The sequence below is a fragment of the Nuphar pumila genome, chromosome 14, assembly GCF_984573655.1.
Source record: "Nuphar pumila chromosome 14, dmNupPumi1.hap1.1, whole genome shotgun sequence".
In the NCBI taxonomy this organism is placed as follows: Eukaryota; Viridiplantae; Streptophyta; class Magnoliopsida; order Nymphaeales; family Nymphaeaceae; genus Nuphar; species Nuphar pumila.
Window position 1 is genome coordinate 89,096,782 of NC_143262.1, and position 19,014 is coordinate 89,115,795.

The 19,014-nt window shown below is 39.2% G+C and overlaps 1 protein-coding gene across 2 annotated transcripts; it reads right to left on the minus strand.

Annotated features, from left to right (window-relative positions):
- Positions 1 to 11,023: 11,023 nt before the first annotated feature.
- LOC149817327 (KH domain-containing protein At1g09660/At1g09670-like) lies at positions 11,024 to 18,721 on the minus strand. 2 transcript variants are annotated; one of them, XM_089987027.1, is made up of 7 exons: positions 18,378 to 18,721; positions 17,615 to 17,706; positions 14,146 to 14,291; positions 13,230 to 13,364; positions 13,006 to 13,122; positions 12,337 to 12,480; positions 11,024 to 11,670 (listed from the first exon to the last, which is right to left on the minus strand). In XM_089987027.1, exons 1-7 carry the CDS (start codon positions 18,491 to 18,493, stop codon positions 11,524 to 11,526), a joined length of 897 nt encoding a protein of 298 aa, XP_089843153.1. In that variant the 5' UTR covers positions 18,494 to 18,721; the 3' UTR covers positions 11,024 to 11,523. The 2 variants fall into 2 exon arrangements, with proteins under 2 accessions (XP_089843153.1, XP_089843152.1); XM_089987026.1 differs by having other exon boundaries at positions 17,615 to 17,709; positions 18,378 to 18,711.
- Between the last annotated feature and the right edge of the window lie 293 nt (positions 18,722 to 19,014).

Consider the following 19,014-nt stretch of genomic DNA (forward strand, 5'->3'; position numbering starts at 1 on the left):
TCTTCACTTTTTGATGTCAAATCTGTAACATGCATAAATGACCTACATAGTTGTTGGTAATGGGAGGTTATGTGGTACTTCTCATCAACACCAGATGGACTTACATTATCTGTATCCAGCAGTTCAATCTTTGCTTGTCACATCCATCTTCGCATTAAATATGACTCAGGTATTTCTTGTATCTTCTCTTGATTAAGTGCCTTTAATGCATGACGACATAAAATACCTTTGAATTAATATATTTTGCACGTATATTTAATTGTTCTGTTGTCAACATTGTACATAACATGTGCTTCTTGTCTTTTTGGATGTTCTTCGCTCTCTCAAACAATATGGTATTTGTGCATATTCTCGATTTGCATACATCCTTCTATGTTGCAATTCATGACCTGTATAACCTCCTTCTTAATCCATTCAAATACAGTTAGTGTATACAGATCTGCAGGTCGCGTCAATATTTTCATGCCCAAAGTTATAGGGCGTGTATTGAAGCATTTCATATCTTGTTCAAGTTCATTCTGTCTAAGATCGTCTACAAATAATTCATATTATTTCATGAAGCGAAACATTATTAAACATGAATACAAGGTTTTCTTCAGTGTGGCATGCATAGATTCAACTCTTTATGTACTTATCATACCTGTACAAAAGTATTTTCTTCCATATGTCAATGTCCACTTCTCTTTGTCTGCATATAAATTTTGTAACCACACATAGTCTTCAAGGTCATACATCTAAATCATTTTCTTCCAATCAGACATAAAGGTGACCTTGTCTATACTCTCAAGTACACATCTTGTAAACTTTTTGTCAAACCATGTCTTCTGATTAAATATGTGTCATATGTTCTTTGCTGTATTTTGAAAGATATGCCACAAACATAGGCGATGATGTGCATCTGGCCATACATGAGACATTGCAACCACAATTGCGTGATCACTATCTGTAAGTACATCTTCAGGTTGCTTCTCATTCATTGTATGTGTAAATACTCTGAACAACCACTAAAAGCTTTCATTGGTCTGGTCATACAAAAAAGTGTCGCCTAATATACAACTCTATGAGTGATGGTTCACTCCGACAAACTGCACAAATAACCACTATTCAGTATTAATCTTCACTGCCGTATCAAAAACAAACACATCATTGAAGCATTCATAATATACTCTTGACTTTGAATCTGCCCAAAACATATTCACAATATATTTATCTTCATTCAGTTGCATTGCACTAAAAAAATCAGGGTCATTACTTGATTTCTTCTGTAAGTAATCAACCAAAGAACATATTTCTTCATTCTTCGTGTTATTTGTCATCTTCCTTCTCAAGTGGTTTCTTAGATCCATAGGTGTGAATGTCACATTCTCGCGACCACCATCTATGTGCGTGCACAAATTGTATGTCTTCCTTGGTGCAATGTCGATGCTATCAGCTATTTCAGCAATTGCAGCATGCACTTCAGTTACTTTACGATGTAACCTTAATATAGAAGTCATAAATGAAGCTACTAATTCAAGGTTATGATCACTGATTAAAGTATGAATTGCATATTTCTCATTCGATAGTCTTCTTAACACCATTCTCGCTGAACATCTACATCTTGAATCTGACTTACTCTTTATTGGATTTTCACTTGACTTCTACATCTTGAATCTGACTTGCTCCTTATTGGATTTTCACTTGACTTCTTCCAACCTTCCTTAGAACAAACATATGTCTTTCTCACCACGACACCCTGTGCATTTTTTGACCAAGAATACATTCTAACACTGAAGCTAAGTTTTAAGGCATAATCATTATAAAATTTATATGCAGCTTTCTCATTATTAAACTACATTCCTTCTACGAGAACAGAGTCAAGTGTACTATCATGTACATTCTCAGTGCCTGCACCTTTATCAAGTGTACTGTCATGATCATCTACCTCATTATCGAATTGCATTTTTTTTGCTGGAACATTTAAGTCAAGAGTGAATCCAATGCCTGCACCCTTCTTATCATGTGCATCATTAGTGCACATGTTCACTTCTTTAGGTATGTCATTAGTACAGATGTTCACTTCTCCATAACTTTTTAATGATTGAGATACATCATCTTCACTGCAATCAGATGATAAGCTCACCACTGTCATAAGATATCAATTTGTGTTAGCCAGCGCATACGTTTACTTTGATTTATTCAAGATACATATAACGGATACCGATTAGTTAAGCAAGTCAAAGAAATGATTGAATGAATCACAGTATAAAAGCAACAATGATTTGTTATTTGCTTATACTATGCATCGAATTGTTATTTACCATGCCAATAAAAGAAACGATTTATTGTATATGCGTGTTGACGATAGTGATTCACGTGAAAGCGATTTAATTATATCTACGACGCTGTGAAGCGATTTTAATAGAAATCGCTAAATGAGCAGCGATTTGAATATGCAAATCGCTACCGCAAGCGCGCAACAATGTATTTCTGCATGCACACATTTTAAAATCATACTACAAATATCTTACAAATCGATACTAGAAAACACATAATATCTTACAAGTCGATATACATATCGCATAATATATTATAAATCGATACGACAATTCAGCATAATAGCTTACAAATTGACACTACAAAACACATAATATCTTATAAATCGATATATATATATATATCGCATAATATATTACAAATCGATATGAAAATTCAGCATAATAGCTTACAAATCGATATTAACAAACAAAATAATATCTCACAAATCGGTAGTATGTTACTACAATCGCGATTTATGTTACATTGTATATACTGAGTGAATGGACGATACCGGATGGGGTAGAGGCCCTTCCTCGCATCTGTAAACAAGCATTCTTGTCAACAGGTTTCAGCGTCTTACAAATATCTTTAATTTTCCAACCATTGAAAAAACAACATACACCTGTAATAACAAAACAATGCCTTAATGGCATTCACGATGACATACGTTCTTCAATAATAGCATGCTGACATAGAAAGGTACTCACAATGCCTTAATGACACTTGTTGAAATGTTTATGCATCATTACTTTTTTCCATACTACCTAACAAAAATGAAGAAGAAGAGAAGACTGTAAAAAGAGATGGCCGACAAATGCCCCTATGACGCCCACCAATGATCGAATCAGTCGATCGATTTATAGTTATCTCCATGAGGTAGGAATGAACTCGGGAATGTTTTGTAACACAAGGCAGGAACAAGAAGGCGACAATGTGTTGTAACACAAGCTAAAAACCAAGGCGTGAACCTGAACTCGAGACGATGACAAAGGGTACTTCGTCCCAGGTTCTACTCCCACACTGAGTGTGCAGGTGCCTTTAACTGATGGGCTCTGTAAGGGCTTGGTTGACGGTGACCCTTAAAAAAATATTTTAGTATTTTTTACATTTATTAAAAAATAGCCGATTCAGGCTTGCAGGGTATCAAAATTCTGCCGATACATACACACCGATACTGATAACATTGGTTTATCTAGCGGGGGGCGAACCCATTGAGTGACACGGTTCTCAGCGATGGTTTTTTGTTAAAATTATTTAAAAAATAAAATAAAACTACTCTGATATTAACATCATGCTTTGTTGTGGTTGTACCCTTTACGATCAAGAACTTGGTAGATTTTGGTTGTGTATTGTGGATCTTCAGAGGCTTATAAAAGGGTACGTAACTTGCTGTGGTTATAATGTGAATTTTGGGAGGCAAAGGAACACAATTTCCTTCTCCTTAGCGGACCTGCTGGAAACGTTACGTGAGAAGCCGCCTGGCCAGTGGGGTGGTTGTGAAGGTTCAAGGTGCTGAGATCAGAGCACCGGATCAAACTCCATCGCCGCAAGGGTATGTCCGTAGCATTTAGAGGTGGGCCACGTAATAAAGCAGGGTAGTCATGATCCCTACTCGGGGTTTTTCTCCCTTTGACGTGGGTTTCTTATAAAAATAAAGAGAGCTATATATGCCTCAAAGATACGTGGACACGAGGACACGCCTGATGGGGATCCAAATGGCAAATTGTTTTTTTTTTAAATGGAAGATAGAACACGAGGACACGGTATTTTTTTAGTTTTTAGTCAATGCAAAAACTAATTTTTTGATATTTTTATATTAAAATTTTATTTTTATTAAAATCATACTAAGAACAATAAATAATATTAAAATGTTTTTGACAGACAAAGCCGAGGTTGGGCCGACCCCTGCCAATTATACAACCATGTACTATTGAGATTCGAACTTGCAATTCCCAAACACAAGGTGAAAGGCACGAACAGCTCCTGCCAGACAAGCCAAGACCCCGTCGGTAAATAATATTTTATTAAACTATCAATTCGTTGCATGTCCAAAATGGTGTGTTCCTGTAATGTCAGAGTGAGATGATGATGATTACGTCATCACATCATTCTTGCAAGTAGCAAGAAGGCCTCCAATGGATGGATTTCGGACTGGGCCCAGTTCGTGGGCTGACTGCATTTGTTTCGAGAATGGTCAAAATTGGGTTTGAGCACACTTACCTACTCTCCTGACAAGGTCGTCATTGCTACCGGCCAAACAGGTCCATGTCTAAATCTATCTGGATCCTACTTAGCTACCATGTGGGTCCAGAGAGACGATCAGGTGCGATGTGATTCCACATGATCTGCCCTCTTATTTTTTGGTTCAAATTGCTTCATACATGGGTCACAATTGCCTTATTACCGTCGAACGATAGGCTTGTTCAAATGAATACATTATTTAGGTAATTAATTGATCCTAAATTATTCATCGGATCCATGATAAATTTGGACCAAGGGAATTTTCAAGATACCCCATTTTGTACGCTAATCCACTAATTCTCTTGTTTCGTTAAAAAAAGCTCCGGCACGGATCAGCGGCAGATGACAGTCCGATAACAGTAGACTATTTGCAACTCTCTCTCTCTCTCTCTCTCTCTCTCTCTCTCTCTCTCTATATATATATATATATATATATATATATATATATATATATATATATATATATATAGCATGACCATGTTGGATCCAAAACCTGAGACGACCCAATAGGACTGGCTGGGACTTGACTAGTGGACTTGATAAGCTTTGTCTTTTCTCAGGCAGGATCAAAAGCTTATTTGGATCCAAACGTGGTCATTGAGTTCAGGACCCAAATATTTCCCTGGTTGTTTTCTTAAAAATACAAGACCCACTCTTTTTCCACGAGCTATGCTCCATCGCTGTTATGGCGATGTCTCACCCCTCAACCCCAGGGAGTTTCCTTGCTTCGATAGCCATAATGCAACGGTGTGTCGCCCATGAGAATGGAACCTTGACTGCCCTCCTAGCGGCCAAGGTCCCCTCCCACTGCACCAAACCCCTTGGGGCCAAAATAGATGACTCACTTATACTACTATTTCTACATACGCAGGTAGGTTCCACGGTGCAGTGATCATGTACAAATGACAACGGCAACAGCCATGGTGATGTGTTCGATCCGCATGGGAAAAAAATGCCCACGGTGTGTTTATTAACTTCATTATTTGCATAATATCTTGGTTCTGTAGATAATACACAGTACAATATGTTTTACAAAATCCTCTAACTGTGTGGAAGAGAGATAAGAAAAAAAGGTTGGCATGAGAGCGAAATATGTGTAAGTTGGCAGGCAAGCCTGCATATTTTCAATATAACTTGGCGTCTTAGCTAAGGCTTTGCTATCTATCTTATCAACTTTTGTTGTAATAATAACGACAAAGACTTTATCATGGTATAACGCAGTTCCATCATTAGCTGATTACATTTTGATGATTTTCCTATGGACGGTGAAGATCATGTCATGTCTTTTGCTTTCTATGAAGTATGATGGTTTAACAAGGATTTCAATTTCGTTGGGGGCCATATCTGGATTTTGTTAAAAGATATGAACCCAAACCAAACAAGAATTTGGCAACTACTACATCTTTTTTTTCAATGGGGGCAGATCCCTAACAGTATATTTCACTATAATCAAACAGTGCAACTACTTCCAAAAAGAATCATTAGGAAACCAGTTGGGTGGTTCGTCCTACCACCAACGTTCCTTACTCAATGGAGCCAAATTGGCCAGACAATGAGCGAAAACATTAAGGGTTTTCAGGATCAAAACGACTTTACATCTACCAAAATTAAGGAGTAAAGATATCACCGAAATTTTCGCCTACTAGATTATGATCTGACTGGATATGATAGGTACAATCAGTATGGCAAATGTTTAGACCAGAATCCATCTGGAAGGCCTGTTACTGTTTTTGCCCTGCGTGCATGCAAATGCACCAGCGTAGTATTCAACTGGACCAAAATCTTGATCAGATCAGGCACGATACCAATCCTATTTAATCTGATTCAAATTCGAAAGTTGGAAGGAAGACTGGCATCCTGTATCTATTGCAGCATGAAAAGCACAAAATAGTTCATGAACTCCAATGATTTTATATCGATGAACACCAATTCAAACAGAAGGCCAGTAGGACACACTTAGCATTGTGTTTCACCGCAAAGTTCGTGGACTCCAGGAATCTGGTCTAGGTTCAACCAGGCAAGTCCACGATCTAGTAAGGCCACATCTAGCTAGATGGTCCAGAGTCTCCAGACCAAGCTCAACCAGGCAAGTCCAAGATCTGGACAAGGGTGGATCTATTTGGCAAGGTCCACGATGGAGCCACCCATTATCAAACAAACTCTCATCTGGCAAAATTTGGTAACACCAAAAGAAATTGCCTTGCAAAACAAACTGTTTGGCTTTGGGAAGGCTCAAAAGCTCTCTCTCTCTCTCTCTCTCTCTCTCTCTCTCTCTCTCTCTCGGGTTAGGGAGCAAAAGCCTGACCTTCTTGCTTTATGTGAAACTAAAATGGAGGTCATCTCGCTCGTGGTCGTTTCTAGCATCTGACAGGGAGCTGACTATTTCTATAAGTCAGCGGTAAATCATGCAGGAGGTATCCTTATCTTGGGAAAGCAGTCTTTAAATTTATCTCAACTGGATGTGGGTCTTTTCTCTTTGTTTGTTGCTTTCAATTTGCAGGCAGTTGATAGAAGAGCAGTGGTTTCTGTTGTTTATGGACCTAATCTCGCCGCCATGAGGCCTGCTTTTTGGGATGATTTGGATAGGGTTGTCGTTTCCAGCGCGGATTGTCACCTTCTTATGGGGGATTTCAATTGTTTGTTATATATCCATGACTCTAATAACCTCGTAATTCCTAATCCCTCTATGTGAGGTTTTCAAGACTTTGTTCACCGTAATTTTCTCTACCCTATTCCTTTAACCGGGGAGCGCTTCTCTTGGTCGAATATGCGGTTTCGTCTGTGTTGTAGGGTCCTTGATAGGGTTTTTGTCACACCTAATTTATTGGACCTCATTCCCGACGTTAAGTGTGTGTTGTTTGCTCCCTCTATCTCGGATCATGGGCAGATCATCACTCATTGGGGGGATGGCTTTCAACCCACTAGGAGCTTTGCGTTTGAAGAATGGTGGCTTCAGGAGACAGATTTTTTCACGGTTATTACTAATTCTTGGAACAAAACTGTTGATGTGCATTGGGCCGCGCTACGTATTCAAAATAAGCTTTCTCGTCTAGCTAAGGATATCAAAGCTTGGCTTCATAGTCGTAAGGTGGAGAAATTTCAGCAAATAGCTGCATGGGATCAAGAGATTTCTGAGTTCTATCAGTCTATGTCTTCTCCTGACTCTCTTTCTGATTTGCAACTTCTCAATCTTCAGGCCAGGTCATTAGAATTAACTATGCTCTTGAAAAACTGGAGGATCAAAGAGGAAATTCGTTGGAAGCAAAGGTCTAGGGTGAAATAGCTTGCGGCTGGTGATGGCAACACTAAATTTTTTCACTCATATGCTTCCCATCGTCATAGGAGGAAGGTTGTTCCTTCTATCTCCATTGAGGGTGTTTCTTATCTCAATCAACACGTTAATCCGGCAGTCTCGCTATACTTTAAGGACTTATATTCTGCTTCGTTAACTGCGGAGGGTGTCTTTGGTAATATCCTAGTTGGCTCAATTCAGCTAGAGCAAGCCAGATATATATATGCAAAGAAGGTTCTCTGAAGATGAGATTTTTTCGGCCATTAAGGATCTGTCGGGTTGGAAAGCGCCCGGCATTGACGGGTTTCATGTCGACTTTTTTAGAATCTTTTGAGACTGTGTTAAATCAGACATGGTGAGTATGTTTGATGAGTTTCATCGTAACTCCAGACTGCCTTATCATTTGCATGTTGCTATTATTTCGCTCATTCCGAAAGATGATGAGGCCAATGATATTTCTCGATTCCGACCAATCTCAGTTATGAGTGCTCTCTATCGGATGTTTGCCAAAGTTTTGGCGAATAGGCTAAAATCGGTGGCTAATCAGATTTTTTCAGACTCTCAGTTCGCCTTTATTCGTAATAAGAGGGTCCAACACTCGTTCATCATGACGTCCGAGGTGGTCCATTCCTTGCAGCATAGCGGTCAACCTTACTTTGTCCTTAAATTAGACTTTCATAAAGCTTTTGACTCTGTGCATTGGCCATTCTTATTTCAAATGTTAGCGAATTTCGGTATTGGTCGTCGTTTTTCTGGTTGGGTGAGAGAGCTGGTCTCAAATGCCCAGGCCATGTTAAATATCAATGGTATTAGAGGAGACCGGTTCAAGCTAGGGCGGGGTTTGCGGCAAGGGTGTCCCCTATCACCTTTGTTGTTCAATGCAGTTGTTGAGGGTCTTGTGGTCTTGCTTAAGCGGGTTGTTGTATCCGGTTTCATTGATCCTTTGCAGGTTTTTGACTTCTCGAGTCATATTCTTACTTATGCTGATGATATGATCATTTTTTGTCGTGCAAATGTTCAACAGATGCTTAGGTTCAAGCTTATCATTCAGTTCTTTCTCTCCATGTTCAGGTTTTCCCTAAATGAGACCAAATGCTCTATTACCATGTTCAATGTTAATGCCAATATGCTTGCAGCTGGAAAAAGAATTTTTAATTGCACTACTTCTGACTTGCCTATTATGTACCTTGGCTTGCCGTTACAAGTGAAGCCTCTCTCTTCAGCGGCTTGGGCTCCGACACTTCAAAAAGTGAAGCGCAAATTTCTTTCGTGGCAGTCGTCTTATCTCTCTAGCGCTGGACGTCTAACCTTAGTCATACATGTTCTTTCAACTATTTCAGAATTTTTCATGTCTCTGTTTGTGATGCCTGAGGGAGTAGAGAAGCAACTGACGCACTTGCTGACAGGCTTTCTATAGTCTGGGTGTAAACTCAAAGGTAAGCGTCACTTGATTGGTTGGCGTTCGGTGGTACTACCTCGGCGTATGGGTGGTTTAGGCATTCTGGTGCCCAGACTGCGAAGCATTGTTCTTGTCGCCAAGTAATGTTGGTTGGCCCACCAACCAGATAACCCTTGTGCTAGTTTTCTTCTTGCTAAATATGGGGATCCAACTCTTATTCTGGTTCATGTGGGAACCTGAGGTTTGGCGCTCTCGCACTTGCGTAAATCGTGGTTGAGGGTTTTAGCCTGCTTTAGAGACCATTTTGAGGTCTCCGAAAATTTTGGTCAGTGGTTGCAGTAGGCGTTGGCACCAAGCGGAGAGTTTCTCACCAAAAAAGTCTATAGATCGTTGCTACCGCCAGGGGCTGATTGGTTGCCCGAGGATGTGCTTTGGGCGAAGGGTCCTTCCCCCCGTTCTCGAGTCCTGGCTTGGTTAATTTTGCATGATAGGATCTAGACCCACAGTAATTTAAAGAAGTGGGGCATTCAACTCCCGAGTTGATGCGTGTTTTGTCAAGCTGCAGAAGAATCTACGTTTCACTTGTTCTGGTCTTGCCTAATTTTTATGAAAATCTTTAGTAGGACCTGGAGGCATCCGGAAGTATTTGTTAAGGAGGAGTCCTTTGCGCTATATCTGATCTTGGGGCCGATTTGTATTAGGCGCAGCAAGAGGTGGAGGTTCATCTGACGGACGTGGTTGCTTACTTCTTGGTGGTTTGTTTGGATGACGCAAAATGATGCTCATTTTCGTCATATTCGAGTTAACATTCAAAACCTGGTGCATAAAATCTTGGTAGATGTTTATGCGATCTTTGCGTTTGCATCTTAGTGATCTTCCACTCCCTCCTGCTGATGCTACCTATCCTTTGTCGCAATCTGGGCAAGCGGCTATGGCGTGAGCCCATTTTATTTGTCTAATGTTCTTTTCTCTTGTGCTTTCTTTATTTGTTTTGGCTTTTGTTCTTGTTCAGTTCATGGGTTCAACATTTTGTTGATCTTCATGAGTGGTAATGTTGAATTACTCGGTGGGAAAGGAATGTGAGCTCAGCCTTCTCCAAATGAACCAAACAGGCCCTTAGAGAGGCCTCTTCCAAGAACAAACCCAGAATTACCAGACAGGGCAACAATAGCTGGCAAGCCCGGACGACAATAATTGACTAAACACCCCAATATTTTTTTATGCATGCTTGTCAGAGTCAGCATTGACTAACGTTCCATTTCAAGTGAACTAGCAACCTTCTTGCAGAGAACAGACATCCAGCAACTTCTCCCAATTCCATGGTAAGAAATCCGCCGATCAGATCAAGTTTGGTCCCCCATCAAACATCGTTACACAGTGGCTTACATATATTTACTGTTGAATGGTTCTTCAATAAAACTGATACAGATAATCAGAGCAACCTAGACATTTGATTATGAGAAAAATGACCCCTAAGACTTGGGTGTACTCCCTGACAGGCAGAGGGGACCTCAAAGGTTTTACCAACTAAAGGCCTGCTGCCAATATGCTGCGAGGGATGAGAGCAGTTTTCCCTTAGCCTAGCCAGAAATAAATAAATTGTGCCAACGACAAAAAGAGGACACGCGAGAACAAACCAAAGATGTGTTCCTGAACCCAGCTATTTGAACAACTTGCATGGTCATGCTCCAAGTTGGTCATCTGAAATGAAAACAAAGCTTGAACATATAAAGCATAAGAAACATCTATCTTGATGCAAAATAGCAGATCATGAATAACATGACAGAATCCAATTTGTGATTAGGACCTTAAATTCTCTCCAAACAATGGTCTAAGGTAGGAATAAATATTAATGTAAAAAGATCCAACTCTGTCTACAGTTAACACAGGGAGTAACAAATAAACGCTTTCCTGATTATATAGTATAATGCCACTGAAACTTGGCAGAGGATACAGAAAAGAATAAACAGAGGATGACCTGAGGAAGCCAAGACAGAAACAGAGGAAAAGCTTTAACAAACTCAGATGTATGCATGCCAGCAACACAGAGTCCTCAGTCTGTTTTTCGCCCCCACAAACATACCCAGCAATTTCTTCAATAAATCATTCACACATGCTGTTGTTCAGCAGACTTCTGGTGAGAAGTCACCTATGTAAATTTCCTATTCAGGGAAATTCAATATACGTCAGCGCACCAAAATGACATTCTTATTCCTACACCAAAATTCCAACCATTGAAAGGTGAACACCATAGATATTATGTAACTGCTATGTGAAGCAATAGTGTGTATAGCTAACGGCCAGTTTTAGCACGCTTCATCCCAGCACTGTTAAAGGGTGAGACACTGGGACTCATGTGTGGGCTCTCCTCTCTAAGGGTGCCATTCAGCAAAGCGAGTTCCCTCAACTGCTGCTTCTTGTAGTAGTCTAAGGATTCATCCTATGAACAAGCAAACAGTAAACAAATAAGTACAAAAAATACAGAATGCAAGAAAACAGAGACAGAGATTGCAGAAAATATTGTGAGAAATAATGGAACTGTGTCTGACATCCATCCGTTCCCAAGTTTATACAGACTTGCTACTTAACTAGACTTGCTACTGGATCTACTGAAATCACTTAATAGGCCAATAGCCACCACATATTTATGACACATTCCCCTCGACTCCAGAGTCAAGTGACTTTTGACTTGAAATTGAGCAAGAATGCCAGCGACTCAGAATAACTCATCCATGTTCATGTCAAAAGTCACCATAAATTTCTCACTTGCAACAGGTTGCTGCTTGGACTTGGTTGAACCATAGTCAATTTTAGCCATAGACCTGGAGCTCAGCCCCAAAAATATGGGCAATCTTATTTAACAAACTTGGTCCTAACTCCAAATGGACTAAACTGTAGATTATACAAGTTTCCAGGTTCTGGTGCAAGTTTCCAGGTTCTGGTGCCAATGGAGGCACAGACTCAGACTTAGGTTCTCATGTCCAATATTGGCAAAAGTCAGCTTCTAAGATCCTCAGTTATGATAGGGCAACCTATCCATCCAGCTATCTCATTGAAACCCCAGTTAATTTGACTTAATAAAAGGGAAAAAAATGGCTTTTAATACCACAGGCTTTAGGAGATCCTCCAATATTCCAATAGCCTGATTTAGTCGTGAATCAATCACATTGGCGGGTAACTTAGCTTCCACAAGAACATGTAATGGCTCATTTAGGTGTTCATAGCCAGGTTTGTCCCTCAGTTTTTCTTCCTGCATATACAAACAGATCCATTAGGTCAAAGGAAAAACATGAGAGGGCAAGCAAATGGACTGATATAGCAAATATAGTCAAAAGTACAAGATCTCCATTAGCTATGCCATGACACACAGAAGCAAAAAGGAGTTTTGAGGGAGGAGGTCAGCAACTGGGCATACCAATGAGGAACTGTGAACCAGTCAGTGGATGATTATTAATCCAACATGGCAGGTTCAATCCCCACAATCTGCCCGTCAATAGAAGAACCATATGTTACAGATCCAAGTTGGACCAAACATTGAAAGTGTGTTAACAAGTTACTGATTTATTTGGGATTTCCAAGTAGTTTAAGCCAGGACAAATTTTGTCAATCACAGGAAAGCGATTGGCACAAGAAAGATTATGCAAATTGAAAAACACTGAAGGGAAAATAAAGAAATTCCTGAACACTGAAGGGAAAAAGGAGAAACCATGCAGTCAGATCCAACACATCTACATCACAATACAGCTTCATCAGAAAATAACTCAAGCAGTAATACCTTTACAGAGTCTTTGACTGAGCCTCGACCTCTTATATACACTCTACACTGTGTTGTAGCTTCAACCCTTTTTAAAGAGTTCCCCCGTGGTCCTAGGAGTCGACCAACAAAATTATACTGGCAGAACAAGAAAACAGAGGAGAAACGGACAAGATCAGCAAAACAAGGAGGCTGATGCGAACACATTTACTAGTTGGAAATCAAATTTAGTTTCTGGTACATACACTGGGGAATTTATCCACAGGAATATCCAATCTTACAACTTTTGTTACAACAGGAGTGGTAGGAACTCCAGGTGCTCCATGCCAACCCATTGAAGATGCTTGCAAAATACTCATCCTCTGAAGGAAACCATTTTCCTGAAAAAAAAAATTAGCCCAATATGGGAATAGTTCAGATATATATGTATATATATTTTTATATATTTATCTATTTATGACATTTTCATGGTAACCAGAAAAAAGAAAGACTTTTGAATAAAGAAAATAATTACAAAAAACAGGATTGAACAAGAGGGATAAAAAAATAGGATGAATACTAGATGTGTTAAGCTTTTGAAACATCAGATCTGCAGGGAAGAATTAACAGCCCATGTAGATGGTTACAGCCAACAATTGAAAAGGACAATGCAAGCTGCAGAAATGGAGAAGATGGATTTGAAATACTAGTGAGAAATTGAAACTTTGAGAGACACATCTAAATTTCTAGACAATGCTCTTGCAAAATTTCATCCAAGTGCTTCAGTTATCAATATCACAAACATACACAGTAATCACAAACAAACTCATTGTAAACATTTGCAGCAGTGAACCTATCACACAACATTCCGGATTAGTTAGAACATGAGCCAACAAGATCCCTTTTCCTCGTCCATTAACAACATAAACGTGTCCCAGCCATCTCAAGCTCTAGAATAGGAATTTGCAGAAGAGAAACATGTAAGCATCAGTAATACCTTTACTAAGATGTGGTAGGCTTCTCTGTCAAAAAAATATGTGGTAGGATTTATGAGATAGCTGGATTGGTAAGGTAATATGACTTTAACCAAGGTGCACCATTTGGGAGTAATACATTAATCAGATTTTAGACCCAGTTCCCAACTATTCCAAAAAAAAATGATAACAGCATATTAGCAGGTACCTCTGCATGCATGCCTGGCCATCCTTCCAAATCCATTGGTGCACCGTTTGGGAGTAAGCCTGTTGATCGCAAGGGGCTTCCAATATCAATTCTCTCATGATCAACAAAACCCTGACTGGATGCCAGACCAGATGCACGAACAATTTCTGCAGTAGGAAAAATAATAAACAATAATAATGTTCTCACAAAAAGTAACTAAGGAATGTTTGTAGCTTCACACTCAATAAAACAGTTCTATTTCTAGTAGTTGCCGATGAACAAAATGGGTTGGATGCTCCACAAGTATTGCAACACTCTAATTAAAGTGAAAAAACTAAACAAATAAATTATGGGATGAGCATTACCTACCAAAGGAGATTAGCAAGCTGACCTAAAACTAATGATCATGGGGCATGATATACCGTACCAGCAAAGCAACTAGCCAAAGGGAATAAAATGAAAAGAATACAACACAAATATCAAAACCCCAGGTAGTTGGGAATATGCATCCAATAGGAAAACCAGACCAAGACAGACAAGCCTATGAAGTAAACAGAAAAACAACAATCAGATCATTGTAAAATAGATAGGTTTACCAATTGAAGAAAATAAGGGTTGTCAGAACTAGGAATGGTAAAATAGCAAACAGAAATAGTGAAGACATCGATTATTTCTAGTATTCCACTGTTTCAGAAACCATTCAAGCAAAGAAAATGGAAAACTGTTTCAGAAACCATTCAAGCAAAGAAAATGGAAAACCTCTTCAAGAGATTCTACAATGATGAGGTAACCAAACTTGTACACGATGGTATTAAAATTAACTTTATGGTGTCACAAAAGAATATCACACATGAAGCAATTGTGTGCAAACTTGACAACTTCTGAAATACATACTGCTTGCTCTCTCAAAAACATTATCTACTGATCATTATAACACAGCTGCTAGCCCAAGTGAAGTATTTTAAAATGCACGGATGTTCAATTCATGGAAATAAAGTTTGCCAAGGCCATACCTATGTCAAATGTCAAAATAAAGCCAAATAAAACATACAACAAGCCAATCTCACGCCAAAGCAGCAGCAAAGAATGCATCAAACATTTTATTTGTCACCCTTAAGGAATAGTTGCCATAATTCTCACACCCCATGCCAAGCTCATAGTTCCAAATTAGTGAAACAATAGAAAATCATGTTATCTAGCATACATTTTTCTAAATGTGACCATCAAAGAAAGTAGATTACTTCAAATGCACATAAGAATTTGATTAAAGTTATGGTCTGAAGCCACGTGACCAACATTGCCAACCAACACTATAGACACTATCAAGCATATTTCTAAGATACCATTAACATGAAATCCACATACAGGTGGTATTATTACAAAAAAGTGCTGGGAAATTAGCCTTTTTTGGAAAGGGGTGTGGTGGTAAAAAAAAATCCAAGGAAACACGAATTAATTATGGAAAGAATCAGTCCAAAGAAACAAAAAAAAACTCATGCTACTTATGGAATGAACCAGTTCCAAGAATCTTTATCTTCTTCAGTCCTCAAAACTGCACAAATGGACAAATAGAACATAACTAGTGCCCAGACATGAGCTTTGGCTTCTTACCTGAACAGACAAGGAAACAAGAACACATTCAACTGCAGCAACATAGAAATGATAAGCAATCATCTATGTCACATGGGTGCGGGTGCGGGGGTGTGGCACTTTCAAAAATTTTGGGTGCGGCGGTGTGGCAAATATATATATATATAGTCCAAAGGTTGGATATAAATGACCCTGGGTGCGTTGACTGCATCCAGGGTCAGGTTGACCGCATCGGGTGCGGGTGCGGCACCTAGTTGGAGAGTCCCTGTGACATATGAGCAACTGACTTTTTAGAATGCTTATCAGTTTAACTTTTGTTGTAAAAATTCTCAGCATCTGGTTCTTGGTTGCTAAAGTTGTCAATATTGTTATATTATGTATGGCATATGCTCAATAGTTTGAAAATTTTATGCCTATTGATGGTTTAGTATCTTTATCTTGTCCTCCTGCCCTTCAAGGGTATGTGGCCACACCTTGACAAGTTTAGGAAGAGAAATTTTGTTTTTCTAGATGAGGAATGTTTGGTATCTATGATATGACTTATGACATTTATGGAATGGAGATGGAAAATCAACATTTCACAACTTGAGTGATAGAAAAATCTAATGCCTACACAATGGAAGTGTCTGTGCATAAGTAGACTGAGGATCAATCTTATGATATTTTCTCTGTTGGCTTATCCCATTAAGAATCTCATAATGGTATGGATGCGGATATAGCATGAGTAAGCAGGAATCTTATGGTGTAGCTTGTTTGCCTGAAACTGTTACATGATTATGATGAGATTGAATTGGCAAGAATGTGCATTCTCCATGTTTCTAGTCTGAATTCTTTTCAACCCTCTTCAAGAATGCTAATACAAAACACAAAAACTTTTTATTGCACTTCTTGTTAGTTGTAGCAAATGATATCGATAAGTGGTATTTCCTTTTGACTCTCAAAAACTTTTTATTGCATTTCTCTCAATTTTTTTTATGTCCAAAAATTGGACGAAAATGACCCTAGGTGCAGTCAACGCACCCAGGGTCGTGTTGACTGCACCGGGTGCCGCACCCGCACGCGCGTCGACGCTGGTGCGGCACCTGCTTTGCCGAATCCGTGTGACTTAGGCAATCATGTTAGCTTACCACACTAATGACAGTTTGACAAACTAGCAAATAATCAAAACGTTAATAGGCCTTTAAGTCACACCCAGGGAGGAGGCAGAAGCCGCAGAACCCAAACATACAAGAGAAATCATAACAGTAAAGTAGCAACTCAACAGAAATTAGACCACAGAAACGATACTCCACTACCACTTCCACCATGCTCGATCAACAGACTATGATCTCAGCAGTCACATACTCATTAATTAGTATAAGCACGTATTGAATGAGAGAGCTGTATACAAGTCACTCATGCAATCCCTGAAGCTGAAGTACGGCCTACGATAGCTCAACCGCAGTCATATATGACTCCTGAATCAGAAGCATGGTTCTAAGATGTGCTTAACAAGGCATGCCTTTGGCAAGCTCAGGATATCTAAGTTATACAAAAGAAAAGGATTGGTATATGTATCAATGTAATAGAAATCACTACTGACGAAATACTGATATAAAATTATAAATGAAATAAAAATACCACATGAATGATGCACAAGAACAAATAAAAGTAAATATACTAAGTCCTGACACTGTATCAGTCGCAACCCACCTTGTCCAAGCTGTAAGTTAGGAAGAGAAAAAGGGGTAAAAAGAAGAGGAGAAAACCATTCTGCTTCTACATCTGCCTACCCTCAGCATCCACCATTGCAGTTAAATGCATTCATGAACAGAACACAACTGTGCAACTTATTAACAAAAATATAAAATAAGAGAATTAGGGAGTCAATTCAACTCCAAATGATGCTTAAAGAACCTACCTTGGTTCAACAGACGACTACAAAGTGGAAGAACCTGCACAAAAGGCCCCAGTTTCTGCCTCTCCGCCAACAACTCGGCCAAATATCTATTACTGCTGCACCATATCAGCAAGGAACCGAAAACAATAAAAAAAAAGAAAATCTATCAGACAATAACAAAAACAAGCAGTAAAAGACGCAATCAGTGCAATCATTACTTAATGATTTCAAGCATGAACTCTAAAGCAAGTGAAATGAAGAATAACCAAACGAATGGGAGATTCAACATCAAGAAGAAATTAAAAAGAAAACCAAAAATCAGATCAGTCACGAACTTCACTCAAGATCAAGAGAAGATAACATGAAACTAATCGAATAGTACAAAGCGTGCAAACAGATGCATGGCTAAAATCAACCAACACGAATTAAAACCAAAATAACCTCAACCTCATCCTAAAACCATGGATGCCAGAAGTGAAAGGAGGGAAACACAGAACCATGAATCAGATCGTGAACAGCAAACCACATCTAATATCGAAAAGATGCAAATCAAATACCAAATCAAAATCGTTAGAAACGAAAAGGTAAAAAAGAAATAGATGCACACGATCAGATTACACGAAATTAACAACAAAATCCCAAATGGGTACCCAAATCTGTCACTCGAACAACAAATCCAAATCAGCGAACACCAAAAACCATTCAAACAACGCAGACAAAGATATACCCAATACCGCCAAAGAATAAAAAAGACAATACAAGAAGAGGCCAGAATCAAACTCACCCCTCTTGATCCATCGATGCTGACGATGGCCTCATTGTGTTGTACGGCGACGATTGAACTCCGGAAGGAGAGTACTGAAAGTAAGTGCCCGGCGGGATTCTGTCATTCATAGCCATGGCAACTATCTTTTTTCCACTGTTCCCTCTGTTTTCTTCCTTTTTCCTTTGATGGGTAGCCTCTGTTTCGCCTCTTAGAAGGAAAAAAGGAGAAAAGAAATGAGTAGGGAGACGAAAAAAGAGATTCAAGGAGACAACGAGCGAAACGCGAAATGGAGTATGAGAACCCTAGATTTTTTGAGGGATGACCAAACTCTCTCTCTCTCTCTCTCACTGTCGCTTTTGTAAACTCTTTTTTTCCTTTCTATCTTTTTCCCCGATTGAGGGCTAGAGAGAGACTCTGACGAACCAAAGTGGGCACCTCCTCTCTCTCTCTCTCTGGTGAGGTCCACTGCCCCTCAAAACGAGGGCCTTGGATTCTTTTGTCCTACAGACTATATATATATATATATAAAAAAATTGGTTTATTAGGCTCTTTTTCGTTATCTTGTTAAAATTGGTAGTTTTAAGCATTTTTTGTCACTTTTAACATAATAGATGTGATTTATAGGTTTGGTTTAGTGGGAACAGCTTTTGGATCA